Source organism: Anser anser, assembly GCF_964211835.1.
Source record: "Anser anser genome assembly, chromosome: Z".
In the NCBI taxonomy this organism is placed as follows: Eukaryota; Metazoa; Chordata; class Aves; order Anseriformes; family Anatidae; genus Anser; species Anser anser.
This window is the reverse complement of record NC_139723.1, coordinates 1,783,029-1,798,536: the sequence shown is the minus strand read 5'-3', so window position 1 is coordinate 1,798,536 and position 15,508 is coordinate 1,783,029. Positions and strand designations below refer to the sequence as shown.

Genomic DNA, 15,508 nt, shown 5'->3' with positions numbered 1-15,508 from the left:
TACTCCTGTGCAGAGCTGTGATAAAAAAGTCACAAAATTAAACTAGCCATCAATTTTAAGTCAATCCTTCAATACCTTTCTGCAGCATTCTCTTCTCTGTGTCACATTTGGCACAAAACTCGCTTCCACCTCCAAGTTAGCTGTACTAACCACACTTTTGGGCTTCTTACTGACCTTACGGAGTATTGAACCATCTACAGTGAAGGAATTGCACATAGTTCACATACTTAGAAAAACAGAATAGCATAACATAATGAAGGAGGTCCAAATTACTGGAAAGAGTAGAAAAAAAGATGCAAGGATGCCATACATGGCAGTAGACTATCTAATTATACAGAACACAATGATATGATTGAGAAAAGTTGCAGTCAACAGAAAACATCCAAAAGCCTGATTTAAGAGCAGCCTACCTTTCTGTGAGAAATATGCCACCCGTGAAAATATGGAATGGGAAAAGCCAAGCAGGAATCTCTTTCAGGAGAGTCCTCCCTGCCCCCATTTCTCCACGTCGTGCTGGGAGGGAGCGATGGCCGTGCTGCTGCGGGGCAGTGCCAGGCACGGGGAGCCCGTCCCTCACGCTCTCCACGGCGTGACAGCGAGCCCAAAACCTGGGGGCAGGCCTTCACAAAACGATCTGCCAGCTTTAGTGCCACCCAGAGCCGCTGAAACTGGCAGTGGCAAGCTGTGGTCGCCCTGCTGCTCCTTCCCACCAGCTGGGGAGGCGTGAGCAGAAGCGCCTCGGACGCAGCAAAGGACTGAAGGCAAGACCTTCGAAAAGCCCTGGATGCCTCCGTGGAGGGTTATGCTGCGAGACGCTGCACTGCACCAGCTCCATAAGCGCTGGCACTTGCAGCGATCTCTAATTCCATCTTTTAAAGGTCGGCACCCCAGGATGGTGCGTAGGGAGCATGGAGAGCTACCTGCCCAGCCCAGCAGTTTGGGTGCCACTGTGCCAGCCAGGTGTCCAAAAACCACGTGTTTCAGCAGCTAAATTAAGATATCGAGGACTCTACCCCTTTGTCTTTTATCCTGCCTGCTTTAGAATAGGCTGATTTATCTTATTTCAATAGTATATATCCTAATATCAGGATATTGATAGTTTAACACTGCAGAATTTAAATGTTTTCCAATGCATGTAAATTTAAAGTCCTCGGTGGTATTTGTTACATTCCTTCACCTCTTGGGAAGGGCTATAAAAATCTGCGTATGGAATCCAGCAAGAGTTTGGATTTTTCTTCATTTTTACAATATATTACATGTATTACAATAACTCATGTCAATGGTATATTTAAGCTCTTAATACAACTATTTAGAAGTAACATAAGGAAGATGTTTATCTACATTTTTCAGTGCAACTTACCGTCTTTTCAGGTTAATATCTTTGTGATTCATTTCTTTTCTCAATTCTTTTGCTTCAGAAAAGATTTTCCACCACTTGATTTGAGCAATTAAAACTTTGGCACGAAAGAGAGACCAGCTCTATAAATAAGATAATTTCTTATCATAATAACTCACTTCAATTTTTTTATTTTGTTCAGGCAGTCAGGATTTCCTGTTCATCACTTCTCTCTGTGTGCTGTGGCGAATGTTCTCCAGAGCCATGGGATCCATTCAGAGTCACAAGGTAAGGGCAGATTCCAGAAAGCTCAGATGTTTGCGGATCACCTAATCCTTATCAAGGTCTTTCTCCGACAAAAATTCAGAAAACAATATTGCCAATAAGCTATTGCTGTATTTTATAACTATTTTCAGTTACTCCTTCTCCTCTATTCTCCTCAAAAAAAATAAAATAATATATATATATAATATTTTGGATAGTTTTCTGTGTTCAGTACCCTTTATGGTGTTTGTTTGTTTGTTTGCTTCTTTCTTTGTTTGTTTTGTCACCAAGATATAGTTGGGTTGGTAATAAAGCTCAGATTTATTCCACATGTAGAGAACCAGGAACAACAAAAAAAAAAATCCTCCTTTTCTGTTAGTCAAAGAAAGAAATTAAGTGTGTTAAGAAATTAAGAGTAAGCCACTGGCTGAAACTGAGAGCTTCTGCTCTGGCTCTTCATTTTTGAGACGATTGCTGTAAGGGTCTTTCTCATGTCAACCACATCTGCTGGCCATTATTTCTTACGCTTCTGCAAGGTATTGTCACTGTGAAAGAGGCCTATTATATACTTAAGTATTTCCTGCCTGAGAAGTGGATTAAACCTTCTGTTAACTGCAGAGGTGCACGGAGATTCTGGAAATGTGCATTTTAAATCCTTCTTTTAAACATGATGTTCCTTCTTTCTTTCTTTCTTTTTCTTTCTTTCTTTCTTTCTTTCTTTCTTTCTTTCTTTCTTTCTTTCTTTCTTTCTTTCTTTATTTCTTTCTTTTTCTTCCTTCCTTCCTTCCTTCCTTCCTTCCTTCCTTCCTTCCTTTCTTCCTTTCTTTCTTCCTTTCTTTCGTTCTTTCTTTCGTTCTTCCTTCCTTCCTTCCTTCCTTCCTTCCTTCCTTCCTTCCTTCCTTCCTTCCTTCCTTCCTTCCTTCCTTCCTTCCTTTCCTTCTTTCCTTCTTTCTTTCCTTCTTTCTTTCTTTCTTTCTTTCTTTCTTTCTTTCTTTCTTTCTTTCTTTCTTTCTTTCTTTCTTTCTTTCTTTCTTTCTTTCTTTCTTTCTTTCTTTCCTTGTTTCTTTCCTTGTTTCTTTCCTTGTTTCTTTCTTTCCTTCTTCCTTTCTTTCCTTCTTCCTTTCTTCCTTTCTTCCTTTCTTTTCTCTGGCAATTAATTCAGTTTTCCGTCATATTTTCTGTTCACAAGCTTTGGTATTCAATGAACCGAGGTTTGTAATAATAGCAATCCTTCTGTTTGCTTGGTAAAACAAGCAACATCCTCACCTCTAGGATGTTCCTTTCCATCAGCAACTGATACAGGGTGTATGGAGTTCTTCCCCTGGGTGTTATAGAAGGGTATATTTTGTATGGAGGAAAGGAGTACCACAGAGACAGGACAGGACAGATTTGAAGTGATTAATCTGTTGTGGTTGATTTTGGATTTTGTTTCCTTGTATCCAAATTAATGGCAGAATGCCATTAATTTCCTCTGGGCGGAAACAGGTGCTATGAAACTGCCCCGGCGGAGTCACAGCACAGTTTTATTTCAGTGAAGAGGATGCTTTTCACACCGCCCTTCCCACAACGTGTGCAGTGAGATAGGGCCCTCGCCTCTTCCCGAATTCAGTGCGAGGAAGCCTCCAGACATCCCGGCAAGCTGATTTCGTGGGTTGGAGCAGAGCTGCGGAGGGGTGCCAGCCTTTCAGGAGCTGTGGGGCTGTTTTGGCTGCCCTGCTGGAGCCACCCAGCTGGCGCTGCATGATTCTTTGCAGGGTCACAGAAGGACTCAAATTCATTTGCAGTCTGTGTTCTCAGGCTAAAATACTGCCTATGTACAGAGATATCTCCTTAAGGGCCTTTTAGCCTCTTACATACTCAGCACTTGCTTTTGACATATGTTTGTAAAAAATCTCAGTCGTTTTCTATTTGCAGAAGCATCAGCAAAAAGGAGAGGACTGCGTTTTGTCTTTTGCGCCTTGACATGATCGGTCCTGTGATGTATCCTGCACATCCACGCTGCGTAACACAAGCAAAACACCAGATGATCTCACTGATACAGAGGGCTGTCAAATCCGACCACCAACGCCGAGCCCCGTTTGCACCTAATCTTGCCCTGCACCTCCTGGTGCTGACAAGGAGCTGTGCATGCACGGCCTGTCCCTTGCGCCCCACCAGCATCCCCACGTGCAACACTTCACACGGAAACAGCAGCCTTTGCTGGTTCTCGGACACCCACCTCACTCACACTGGCTGTGGCCTGCATTTCCCTGGCCCACCTGGAAATGGAGGTGACGGTGGGCGTGCTTTTGGCACCACCATGACCGGCAGAACAGAAACGTCGCCTGTGGCATCTCGCACAGCCCTCCGTGATGTTTCTGTTGGGGAGCTGTCTGCAGTTGTGCTAGCGTGCTCCCTGAGTCGCTCAAATCATCCACCTGTGGTCGCATGTTTCACTCGGAGAAATGGCTCACGCGTTCCCCTCGAAGGACGCCCCACTCCAACGGAGTTTTCCCCGGCAGAGGTCAAACACAGCACTTATCAGAGGCCTCAGACAGAGCCGCAAGGACTGCCAGAAACGGGGGCCAAGCCCCCCCCCCCCCCGTGGAGGGGCAGGGTGGGAGGGCAGCACGGGAGGATTCACCACCAGCGTGCCCCGCCGCGGCTCCTCTCCCACCAGGCCGGAGAGCTGCAGCCCCGCAGGCCCCGCCACGCTTCCTGGGCAAGAACAAGAGACCGTCGCTCCAGCAGGGCGGTGTGGCTGGGCACACAGGAAACACCCAGCTGCCAACCCTCAGCTCGCTGCCTCCTCGGAACAGGAACCGGGGTTTCCCGGAGACAAGGGCAAACACAGCGCGGCCACCGCCGGGCCCGGGAGGGAGCTGCTGACCCCTCTGCCCGGCAGCAACATGCTACGCAGGCAAGTTTGTGCGCCACGCAGGCCTAATTTCAGCGTAGAGCACCCTGCCCGCTCCCAGGGGACAGGTGCCCTGAGGACGCGGTGGTGGGCCCGTCTGTGGTTTTGCTTTCTGCTCCCCTGAGCTGCCCCGCGAAGTTGCAGACCGGCTGCTGGCTGTCGGGGGAGGTCGTTGGGAGGCATTCGGGTGTTCGTAGCACCCTGGTTTCCTTGGCAATTGCTGCTGGAACTCTGCCCACGTGGGATTAGGATTTGCGTGACTAACCGTGAAGCTTCGAAAGGAAAAGGGAGGAAAAAATACCGGTTTCATCCTACGGGGTGATCCCTCCGTAGTGTTCAGTCCATGGTTTTCCTGAGACTCTTGGTCGCTGCTGCCAGAGGGGAGAACTCGGTGCTGCTGTGTACGTATGCAGGAAGACCCGCGCTGCAGCTCTGCGGGTGTCTGTACATTTAAAACCCTTTTTGGAAGCGAGAACTTGCACACTAAAAGTGCTGCTGCCTAAGCAGGTACTACACACGCAGTACTGACTCAGACTTCAGAATTACAGAGGCCTTTTACTACTTCTTTTCACATGGAGCTGTAACAGTGCACGCTATCAACCTTAATTTATGCATTCATAATTCATGACACAGCGCAAATAGTGCCCTACAGATAGACAGAGTGTGTTACAGTTATTTACTTGGATTTCTCATTAGCAACATCGGGAAAATGTTTATTATTCAATCTCAATCTCATTATACAGTTATATATGTTGTTACAGTATCGACAACACTGTTTGACATTTTTGGACCAAAATGTTGGTTTTGATAACACTGATGCGAGCATGGTGATTTTGAGAAGGTTGTGTCTGCATCTCTGAGAACCAGATTTCTTCCCGGTATATGTGATTTTTGGCTATGATTATTTATCAGCTTTGCCAGTCTGGACATTCTCCTCTTTGACGTGCCTTACTGGATGTCGGCCAGCATGTTTTGCCATGTTTACACTGCCTAATAAAACCTTCCACTGCTGCTCTTCAAAAGCAAATGTTTCTGCTGGATTGGCAGCCCTGGGATGCAGGGGCCTCGCTGTTTATTTTCACAGTGGGTACTGCCTGGAAAGCTGCGCTTGTTCCTCGCTGGGTGATCATCCCTGCTGGCAACCCCAGCCAGCCAAAAGCAAAGATTTTTCCTACTGGATTTGAAATTTCCCTGGGAAATCAGCCCCAGTTCCACACAGTGGTGGGTTGGGCAGTGCTCATTAAGGCTTAGGAAAAAACGTCAACACAAACAGTGTCCTGCTCTGAGAATTGTCCAGAACAGGTCGTGGGCCTGCTGAAAGCCCACCCAAAACTGCTGAACCCACCACTTGAGCGCCAGCCTTTGGCCGAAGGGTGGTCTTGGTGCTCCAGGAGGTGGGCAGAGGCGCAGAGCAGCTGGTATGCCAGCCCACGGCACGACCATCTCCTGGTGCTCTCTGTACATGATTGCCCAAATCCAGACACTAAGCATACTCTGAGCCTTTGCTTTGCCTATCCTTTTTGGTTATCCTTATTTGCATCTTCATTTTGAGAGGCTTTTCAAAGGTTTGGTGGCTCCTCTGAGCACGTCCGTACCTTCTGAGCGTGCCTGCATCCAGAGTAAGGGAGTCTCTGCCTCCAGAGCACCCAGGAGGATGCTCCACGAGGGAAGAGGGATGCCCTGCAGAGGGCTAAACGCAGACCTTTCTGCAAGCATCTCTCACTCGGTGCTAAAACTGTCGCAGCTCGGTGACGGGAAGGGGATTTGCGAGTGCAGTTGTGACACAGAAAATAAGACCTGCGGTCACATTTCTGAGGAGGTGATGCAAAGTATTTGCAAACTATGCCGTCCTCAAGATCAGGCAGAGCCATGCAGCTTCTTCCGACTGGCAGAGCCAGCCAGTCAAAATGCTTGCAAATATTAGTTACATTTCTACCTTTGCCTTTGCAAACGAGACTGAAAAATGGGGAAAGTACTTGCAGTTACAGAGTTTTGTGCTAGCTGAATCCACGTACTGCACCATATCGCAGACCGATTTTTCCCAAGGGACTTAAGGTTTTGAAATGCCCTCTATCCATTTGATATTTTCACTTCTAGAGAGTTATGTATGTATGTGTCACCAGCCTGCTGCGGTGATAAGAGCATGAGGGGAACTGTACCACTAACAGTCAGATTTTGCATGTGGTGGAGAGGCAAGGTTCTGGCTCCCGCTTTTGAGATTTGACCCCATGCCAAAACGTAGGTCAGGACCGACTCCTGAAGGTTGTGTCCTACGTTTAGCTCCTGGAAGAACTACTTGATGACACGTGTCGTATGGAAAGTCCACCCAGATGAAAGCCCTCGGGTTTTTACAACCCAGGGAGGCTGAAGTAATCAAGCTAAGGAATGAACCCAGAGGGCAGCCGAGGAGGCAGAGCTGAATCCTCCCGTCTGGATGCTCACGTCCAGCACAGCTGCAGCACCCGTGCTGCCTGCAGAAAGCGGAGCACCGCACGGTCTTGCAAAGCGCTACCCCCAGCATCCTCTGTGTCCTCCCACTAGCTTTGCTGGGCCATGGGAAGCACCACACCACCACACCGCTGCCTGCACGGCCAGAGCACAGCTTTCAGCCCCACGGCATTGGTCACGACGTGGGTGATTTTCCCAGAAAGTACACGCTAGTGCTAGCTTTCCCTGCTGCTGCATAGCGTGCACTGAACAGTGCTGGGCAGCACGCTCAGCAAGTCCACACGGAGCTCCACGAGGCATGACAGCCTGACCGCTGTCTCGGATATGGGAAAAACCAGCTATTGTTCCAGCCTGGTTTACATAAATATTCAGGAGGCAGATCTGGGCACAGCAGTGCTCTGAAGGAGCCATTTGCTGAACTCCTTAGATCTTTGTCATGGCTTAAAAACCTCCTGTCCAACAGATGTTATCAAGGAACTGCTAATAAGAGCATCAGGATCGTTTCACTCATGACAGAAGCAATTAGGCAATGCTGACAAATCATTGCTGGTGATGTTCTGCAAAACATTCGTTATTGGCTTTAGCGAGGAACGTGCCTGGGGTTAATTTCATCAAATACTTCACACTCACCTGCATTTCTGGCTGCCCACCCTTTGCCCTGTTTCCCAGATAGTGCCTCTGGAGAAGCAATGTTGAGGAGCTGGTGACTGACCCCAGAGCCACCAGTCGTATTTTGGGATGGCCTGAAGCCTTTGGGAGCACTATGGTGAGGGGTGGATGGGCTCCCTGGGGGGTCTCACACCTTTGCTCTGCTGCTGCTGCAACCCGTCTGCTAGTGCCACAGCCTTGTGTGCTGGAAAGCCATCAGTACGGCCACGTGTGTTACCCAAATTATAGCCACATTGAGCTGCCTTCATAATAACACATTCCACATTATTTCGCTGTACTTTTTATTTTGTGAGGAATTGTAGGCATCTCGGTTGCACGTTGGTTATTTAAGAGGCTGCCTATTCAACAGCTATGCAATTACATGCCGGTTTTATAGTCTCATTTCTCTTCGTGCAGACGGTTTAACAATGATTTATTTGATCAGCAGTAGCAATGAGGTAAGTGCTCTGTAATACATAAAATACAAATCAGCTAATAATTCATGGGGTTTATAAATATATAATAATTAAAAATAAACTACTTGACAAATTTGTCCTCAGCTTGTCTGTAGCTACAAGGGGTAATAATTTTAGAAGAGGGACCTTAAATTCAGCATTCTGGGACATACATCACTAATTCCATCCATACTTATAGAGATACCAGGAGATGAGTCACATCACCGATCGTTTTGTTCAGCAGGTTGCTCAAAGGACAACACAAATAAATTCAACTTACCATCTCGCAGTGTTCGTTGACTCCCGGGTTAGAGTCCCTTGCAGGGTAACCTTGGTTATCACACCATAACTATGAAATACGAGGCCGCACTGCCTTGTGCAGGGAAGGCGTGTGGGAAGGAGTGCCGCTCAGCGCAGAAGAGCATTTGTGTCAGGCAGCTGATGGCAAGGAAGACAACTGCTATTAAGAGCTGAGTGATTTGTGCTGAGTATTATCAGCCTCTGCAGCCTAGTAATGTGCTTCCTCAGGTCCTCTGAGGCTCCCCTGGAGCTCCACATTGTGGTTAGGGATGGCAGCAGCCTCTCCACACCCTCGTGGCTCCCCACCCATGCTACAGATGGGTTTCAGACCCCGTTGCGAAGCAGTGCTCCTTCCTGAGCTGCCCATCCTGCCCGCCTCCGGGCCCTGCTCTGCTCCTGGCTGGAAGTGGCTGGGGGTAGCCTCAGGGTGCAGAACCTTTCCCTAACCCCCAGCCTGACCCTCCCCTGTCCCAGCTCCATGCCGTGCCCTCGGGTCCTGTCGCTGTCCCCAGAGAGCAGGGATCAGTTGTGGTTAGACTGACACATCCTCTCTTTGTTTGGCACCGCGTGGCTTCTGCACAAGAAATAACACAAGCCCATATCTCAAAATGCGGGACATAAAGCTGGCAAGAATTATTCTTAAGATTTTGACACCTTTTTTTTTTTTTTTCTTCCTCCTTGCTTTATTGGCCAATGCATGATGCTGTAAGCTATTAGCTTTAATGACTCTTCCATCAGGTCATCCATCTCAGGGCAGTGGGATCTCGCAGCTCACTGGGCTCCCTCCCACCGGACTCTGTCTGGAGCCGCTGCAAGCACAGAAGATGCTGTGGCTAATTCCTGCTGGTAGGAGAAGACAGACACTCAGAGACACAGGACCAGCATTGAGCTTTTTGGCATATAAATTTTCTCCCCTGCAGAAGAATGGGAAATGTTTATATTAACTGAGCTAGCAGGGAACTAGTAAAGATTCAGATCAGTGTACTGCAACAACAGCTGCATATAATTTGTGGTGTTACACAGTAAATTTCTGCAGGCTTTGGAAGGCTCTTTCAAGAGCTGTGTTAAAAAAAGTCTCAAAAAAAAAAAAAAAGAGTTATGTCTGGCCAGATTTATTGTGTGTTTCAGACAGTTCTTAAATCTGGCCTTGGCGTTTTCTAGCAGAGGTTTTGCACAACAGGTACCATCCCTGATTGTCAGAGGGGATGGAAGAACATACTGCTGGGCTGGTGGAAGGGAAGGGGTCCCTGTGACACAACACAGAGGGCAGAGTGACCTACACCAGAAGTACACGCTGCTCTTACCCTCAGCAGGTGAAAATTTTCAGGATGCATGGCCAATGGCAAAGAGCCCATCAGCTATTATTGAAACTCCTGCTTGGATACAGGTTTCCAAAAGCCAAACAGAGGAGATAATTTACGAAATACCCACCTGCGTGCAACAACCCCAGTTGGAAAGGAGCCATTTTTCAGCTGTGCAGAACGCCTTTGCTTCCTCATTCCTGTCCTGAGGCTCCCCTTCCATCGGCGAGCATCATGCTGCATTTTGGCTCGCTGGGGAGGATGCACTCACCGTGGGTTTTTTGTTCAGATCCAGACATATTTTCTCCAAAGTCCCTGTCAGACAGGAGCCAATTCTCTCTGAGCCACAGCCTTCGTAGCTCTCTGATGAACGTGAGAGAAACGAGGATGGATTGGCTCCTACCAAGAACGTTGCAGGTTCATGCGACTTGAAGGCGCACGTTGATGAGTTGCGGCCATGAAGTGCCATTGTGGCAGATTGATTATTTTTAATATATTTTTTTTCCAGAACTGAGGAGATTACTTTAAGCAATGGCAAATTGATTAACTGCCCATGATGTCACATTTATAATGTTCCTCCTCTGCATTTTCATGGTATTTTCTTGCTTCCTCTTTCACTCTGAAGGCCACTGGCTTAAACTTGGCTTCCCAAAGTTAAATCTGCAGCTGTACCATCAGAGAAGTCTGTTAGGTAATGTCCATTGTCTCACTAAAAAAACAATGAACTTATGCTAGCAGCACAATACTCTCCTTTATTTATTTTTTCTTAATAAAGCCACTCTCAGTAGTAACAAGAAGAAACAAAGAAAATCCAGGAAATATAGCATCGAGAAGTATTTGCCTTACTTGAATAATTTCCTTCCTGATGTGCAATGCTTCCCTGAAAAAAAGTGCCTCTGCACTGCCTTTGCTTTCCGATAAAAATGAAGTATGAGAAGTTGGTCTTCCTTCCTTTAATAATTTTTGAATTCCTTGGACATTTCAGACAGATTTGAGGTGGCTTAGAGGTCAGAATTCCCAGCAAGAGAATCAGTAGACATGTAGAGCTGCAAATAATTGCCACTGCTGGCAATACCTGGGTGCTTACGGCCACTAGCCTTATGCTTTCGCACTTTACCTGAAAGTGCAGTGCTCACCTTGTTCCTGAGCTCCAGGGGATGTTCTCTGCCTGCAGAAAGTGTCCTGACACCTGTGGGAGCAACCGGTGCAAGTGCTTCCAGGGTATGCAGTCCTCGGGATCTGAGAACCTTGGCTTCTCCACTCAGGCGTTAATTAGGATTGATAATAATAATAATTGACATGTTCGGAGCAGTAGCTCACAGGGCTCATTTACAGCAGACAGCTCTCCTGAGGGAGATCGTTAATAAATCAAAGTGCCTTGGGCCTCCTAAATCCATGCTGGCTCTACTAAAGCAAAACAAAAGCACAGCTAAAATTTTTATTTTAAGTTACAAGGCCAACAAAGTTCTTAGCAGAAGTTAACTTTTGTAAATTATGGATCTAAATCTCTGGTCAATCTGGCCACACTGACAGAGCATTGAGGGTGTTTTATTGCCCTTGTTACGTGTACGAGCATTCGAATCATGCGATGACATATGATGGTCGAAGTCTCATAACAACAAGGAAGGTATTTATGGGTGGTGACATGACGTAGCTGCCCCTGTGCACCCAGATGACAGAAGCACTTGCAGCTGGTGCCAGCCTGCTTGGGGTGGGACAGAGCGACCCTTTCCCTCTCCCTCTCCCTCTCCCTCTCCCTCTCCCTCTCCCTCTCCCTCTCCCTCTCCCTCTCCCTCTCCCTCTCCCTCTCCCTCTCCCTCTCCCTCTCCCTTTCCCTTTCCCTTTCCCTTTCCCTTTCATGTTTTGTAACAAACATGATACTTTTCAAAAACGAAGGGAAAAACACCTTATGTACACTTTTTATTTTCACCCAGTGACTTCTGCTGTCATAGTAGAAGAGAACACACACAGCTTCAGCTGGACATTTTGGTTTTTAGAGCTTTTATCAAGAGGAGATATAAATTAAATGTTCAGCTCTGTTTTGTGCTTCATGGTTGCCAACGGTTATGTGTATTTTAAAGTCTTAATTGTGCAGACAAATGTAAAGCAGCTCCTGATACACAGAGACATAAGCCAGCTGCAGAGCATCATTGCAGCCCATATGGCTGTAAAATATTTTGCAGAGTATCCTTGGGCACACTTCAGTCATTAAACTGTCATCTTTGCGTTTTGTTTATTGATTGAGTAAGGCAGCTGAACTCTTTTCCCCTTCCCTTTTAAAGATTATTTTTACATTGGAATTTTTATTTATGTCAGTCTAAAAGCAGTGATCAACAGAAAACCTGTAGGATTATTCCAGTGGCGGGTTGGGGGGGGGGGGGGGGGGGGGTGATCTATGAGATCTGTGAGGTCCCTTCCAACCCAAACCATCCTCTGATTCTGTGATTTCTTTCCCAACTGGCTAACTGGGTATTTTTTCTTCATCATTAAGCTAAGGGTTTTAGCTAAATTTTATGACATAGGAGTATTTCACACAACACTGAAAGCATAAAAAATATACCATCGGGTTAAATTTAGACATAAAACAAACTTCACTTTCTGTATAACATGCAAACCTGAGGTTCTACAGTAATTAAATTTCTCTGGCCTTTTACACAGGAGTAGCCAGTGGCTCCAGTTTCCCTTGAGCTCCAGACTGTTCCTATCTGCATGAAGCTTCGTTCTGTACCTGCCAGTTCCAGATCCACGCAACATCCTTCCTCTCCCCCTCTCTTCTATATTTATATGCAGTTTCACTGGGTATATTTGAGCCCAGGATTCATTCCCCTGGGTTCTGGTGGGTGGATGGGGAACAGATAGCTGCAAGAAAACCATTAGGCGTGCAGACTTCTTTCCAGCGGGTAGGTGTCAGCAATGCAAGGGAAAACAAAACCCAGGCACTTGGTGCAAGCTCTGCCTGCCCACTCCCGGCCGGCGCACGTTTTGGAGACTGCTCTGCTCCAGCTGAGTCTGCCGGGCTGCTTCCAAGGGTGGTCACCGGTTGTGTTCGTTTTTGCCTTAGTTTAAAATGGAGGAAGAAGAGGTTAAAATGAGGATCTCAGTGATGATATGCTATGGAAGCACTGTGAATCCTCAAGCTCATGGGACCTCTCAGTCACCCTTCCTTCCCCTACCTTGCACAACATATCCCAGTCACTAACTTCTCACCAGGAACTTTCTCTTCTAATCTAGCTTTATGAAGGCTGTGCCACTGTCCTCACCGAAAAAAAAATGAATCCAGGTCCTCAGGCTATGTTTTTTTACCTAAAAGCTGCCAAACATGGGGTTTCTGGTGTTTGCAGGAGAGACGTGTCCCCTGCTCCCGGCCCCGGAGACAAGACGCGGCGGCTGGAGGAGTGGATCTCCAGCCAGGAGAGGACCACAGCCTTCCTCCTCCACCAGGTCTTCCGAGTCAAGGACAACATCGTCTCCTACCTCCAGGAGAGCTCGGGTTATCAGCACAGGGAGACTGCTGCCCGGCAGCTGCTGGAAAACCACGTCCAGACCATTGCAGGCATGGTTCAGAAGCTCAGCCAGGACATAGAGGTAACACATGCTGAGGACAATTCCCCTGCTAACGCTAGGGAAAACGCTAGCTTCTGCTCATCTGGCTCCATGGGCAGGAAAGTCCTTAACACGAGCACTGTGTTTTAGGGAAATTCTGATTTTTTTCACATAGTGGCACTTGCAGTTCCTGGTGAAAACAGAAGGGAGAGGAGTAGGGAAAATAAAAAACGTAATTGGAAAGTAAAGCAAAATAATGAGCAGATTAATGAGTTTTGGGGTTGCTTTCTTCTAACTGAAAGGTTCAGATTCCATTTGTTTTCTGTTTTGTTTGAGTGTGGGAGATTGAATTCAAGAGAAATGAGTAAACTACATTTTCATCTAACATATAATACGAAGGCTCAAATTTCATTTTACTTAGTTTTCTAGCTGCAGATGTTCTACTTTACATAAATTATGTATGCAAACAAAATCAGTTGTTGAAACTTTTCACAAAGCTCAGTTAAAACTGAGGTGAATGATCAGGTCACACTTTGAACTGACTGACAGTTCTGTACTGGAAGTGCATGGGATGATATATTTATTTATTTGTTTATTTATTCTGACTAAAGATCTTTGATTATTTGTTGTTATTTGACAAATTTATATATGAAATTTACCAACACCTTTTGGCTTTTCTTCTTAGACAAAGGTGTACAGGACAAAAATATAGTGAAATAGACTTCTCAAGAGGATTTTTTTTTATCCTTTGAAGTGTTAAATGTCCTCCAAATGCCAGTAAATTCAAAATTTTGTTTTTCATGTACTTGCTGAACTATTTGACATGTAGTGCATTTGTCTTATCAAATATGAAATCTTGGCTCACCTGAGATCACGACTGTTTTATGAGAAAATCACCCAAGTTGTTATCAGCTTTCTAAGTCTAATCATTTTCCTTGGTTGTAAATCACTATTTTTTAGGTCCTAATCTCAGGTGCATGTTTGCTTTGTATGTGAAGATTTGTTGTGAGGCTGTGAGGATTTATTTGTTGAGTGTAAAGCACAGAAAGCAGCTTGGTGAGACCTGTCAGTCAAAGCCACCAGAGGATCAGTACAATTTGGGAGAACTGCTCCTGGCATATAGCAAATTAGAGCGGTTGAGCAATGACCATTTCTCAAGCATTGTGAAAAAAAAAAAAAAACACAAGGGGATCCAACAGGAAATGTGACTGACATACTCCAAGTCTTCCTGCAAGCAGGAAGAATATCCTTCAGAAAAGGATATTCTGCTCTGGGGGAGACTCTGGCATGCTGCTGCCGCAGGAGTGAAGCTGAAGGTGGGGAAACGCATCCCTCTGCCACAGCTGGAAGAGGCTGCTGCTGCATCAAAGTAATTAGTGGAAAATGGCCACAACCTTAACGAATTCGGTGTTCATGATCCTCTGACTGGAGGTGGTGGTAGGGTGTGGGGTGGCAGCTCTGCCGTGAGCAGCAGGCGTGCTGCACTACGCCAAAGCGTCAGCTCCAGGCCTCTCCTCTCCACCCGAGAAGTAAAACCAGGGCATTTGGGGCATCGCTCCCTCCCTCAGCTTTCTGTCTGAAAAAGGTGATGGTAGCTCACAGAGACTGTCTGAAGTTAGTTCTTGTGGCACACGTAGATCCTTCGGGGCAGTCTCTCCTTCTGCCTTCAGACCAGACATTATCGCTGCACAGTAAATCTGGCACCAGGCCGCAAGACAGGCCTGGATGAGACACTGAGCAGCAGCCGACCTGCGTGCACATTTGGGGCTAGACGGGTGTGTTTTCAGTGTTTTTTACAGCAGGCCCATGTCCTATGGGCCAGTGTTCTGTGCCAGACAGTGTGTTTGGGGATGTTTCCTCAGGCAAGCCGAATGAGGAGCGTCAGGGAGGAGACCGGCATTTGCGCGTCTGTGGCATGGGTGGGAGGGCTCTGTTTGACGCTCTGTTTCATGTCTGACCCTTATTTTAAAAATAAATAAATAAATAAAAACCTAATGTAGAAAACCCATAGTGCATTAAAGATCTTGAATCTACAGGTTTTGGAGAGGCAAATAAGAACAAGGGATGGTGCCACAGCGCAAACTAATTTTGCTGTTCAGAACCTGGACCATAAATACATCCAGAGTCTTGGAGACCTGCGTGGAAGAGTGGTAAGGTAAGGAATAAACAACAGCCCCCTTTTTCATCTCTGTTAGTCAGCTTCTGCAAAATAAGTTCAGAGCAGGCGTGAATGTACTTTGCACTCATTTTATATCTCCATTTTAGGGCCAGATCTGTCCTGTGCACTCTCCATGTTAGTAAAATTATCAAGCCAGGG

At 46.5% G+C, this 15,508-nt stretch overlaps 1 protein-coding gene across 6 annotated transcripts in view; it reads left to right on the top strand.

The window, feature by feature from the left end:
• The first annotated feature begins 2,492 nt into the window (after positions 1-2,492).
• The window catches only part of FAM81B (family with sequence similarity 81 member B), a 32,614-nt gene continuing 19,598 nt past the window's right edge, over positions 2,493-15,508 (top strand). For 2 of the 6 annotated variants that reach the window (XM_083818182.1, XM_083818181.1), the window contains exons 1-3: positions 2,524-4,499; positions 13,090-13,233; positions 15,228-15,346. In XM_083818182.1, the coding sequence (XP_083674308.1) occupies positions 3,564-4,499; positions 13,090-13,233; positions 15,228-15,346 (1,199 nt within the window). In that variant the 5' untranslated portion in view covers positions 2,524-3,563. Of the gene's footprint in view, positions 4,500-12,989; positions 13,234-15,227; positions 15,347-15,508 lie in introns of all 6 variants that reach the window. The other 4 variants (XM_083818184.1, XM_083818183.1, XR_014576921.1 and 1 more) reach the window with 3 other exon arrangements.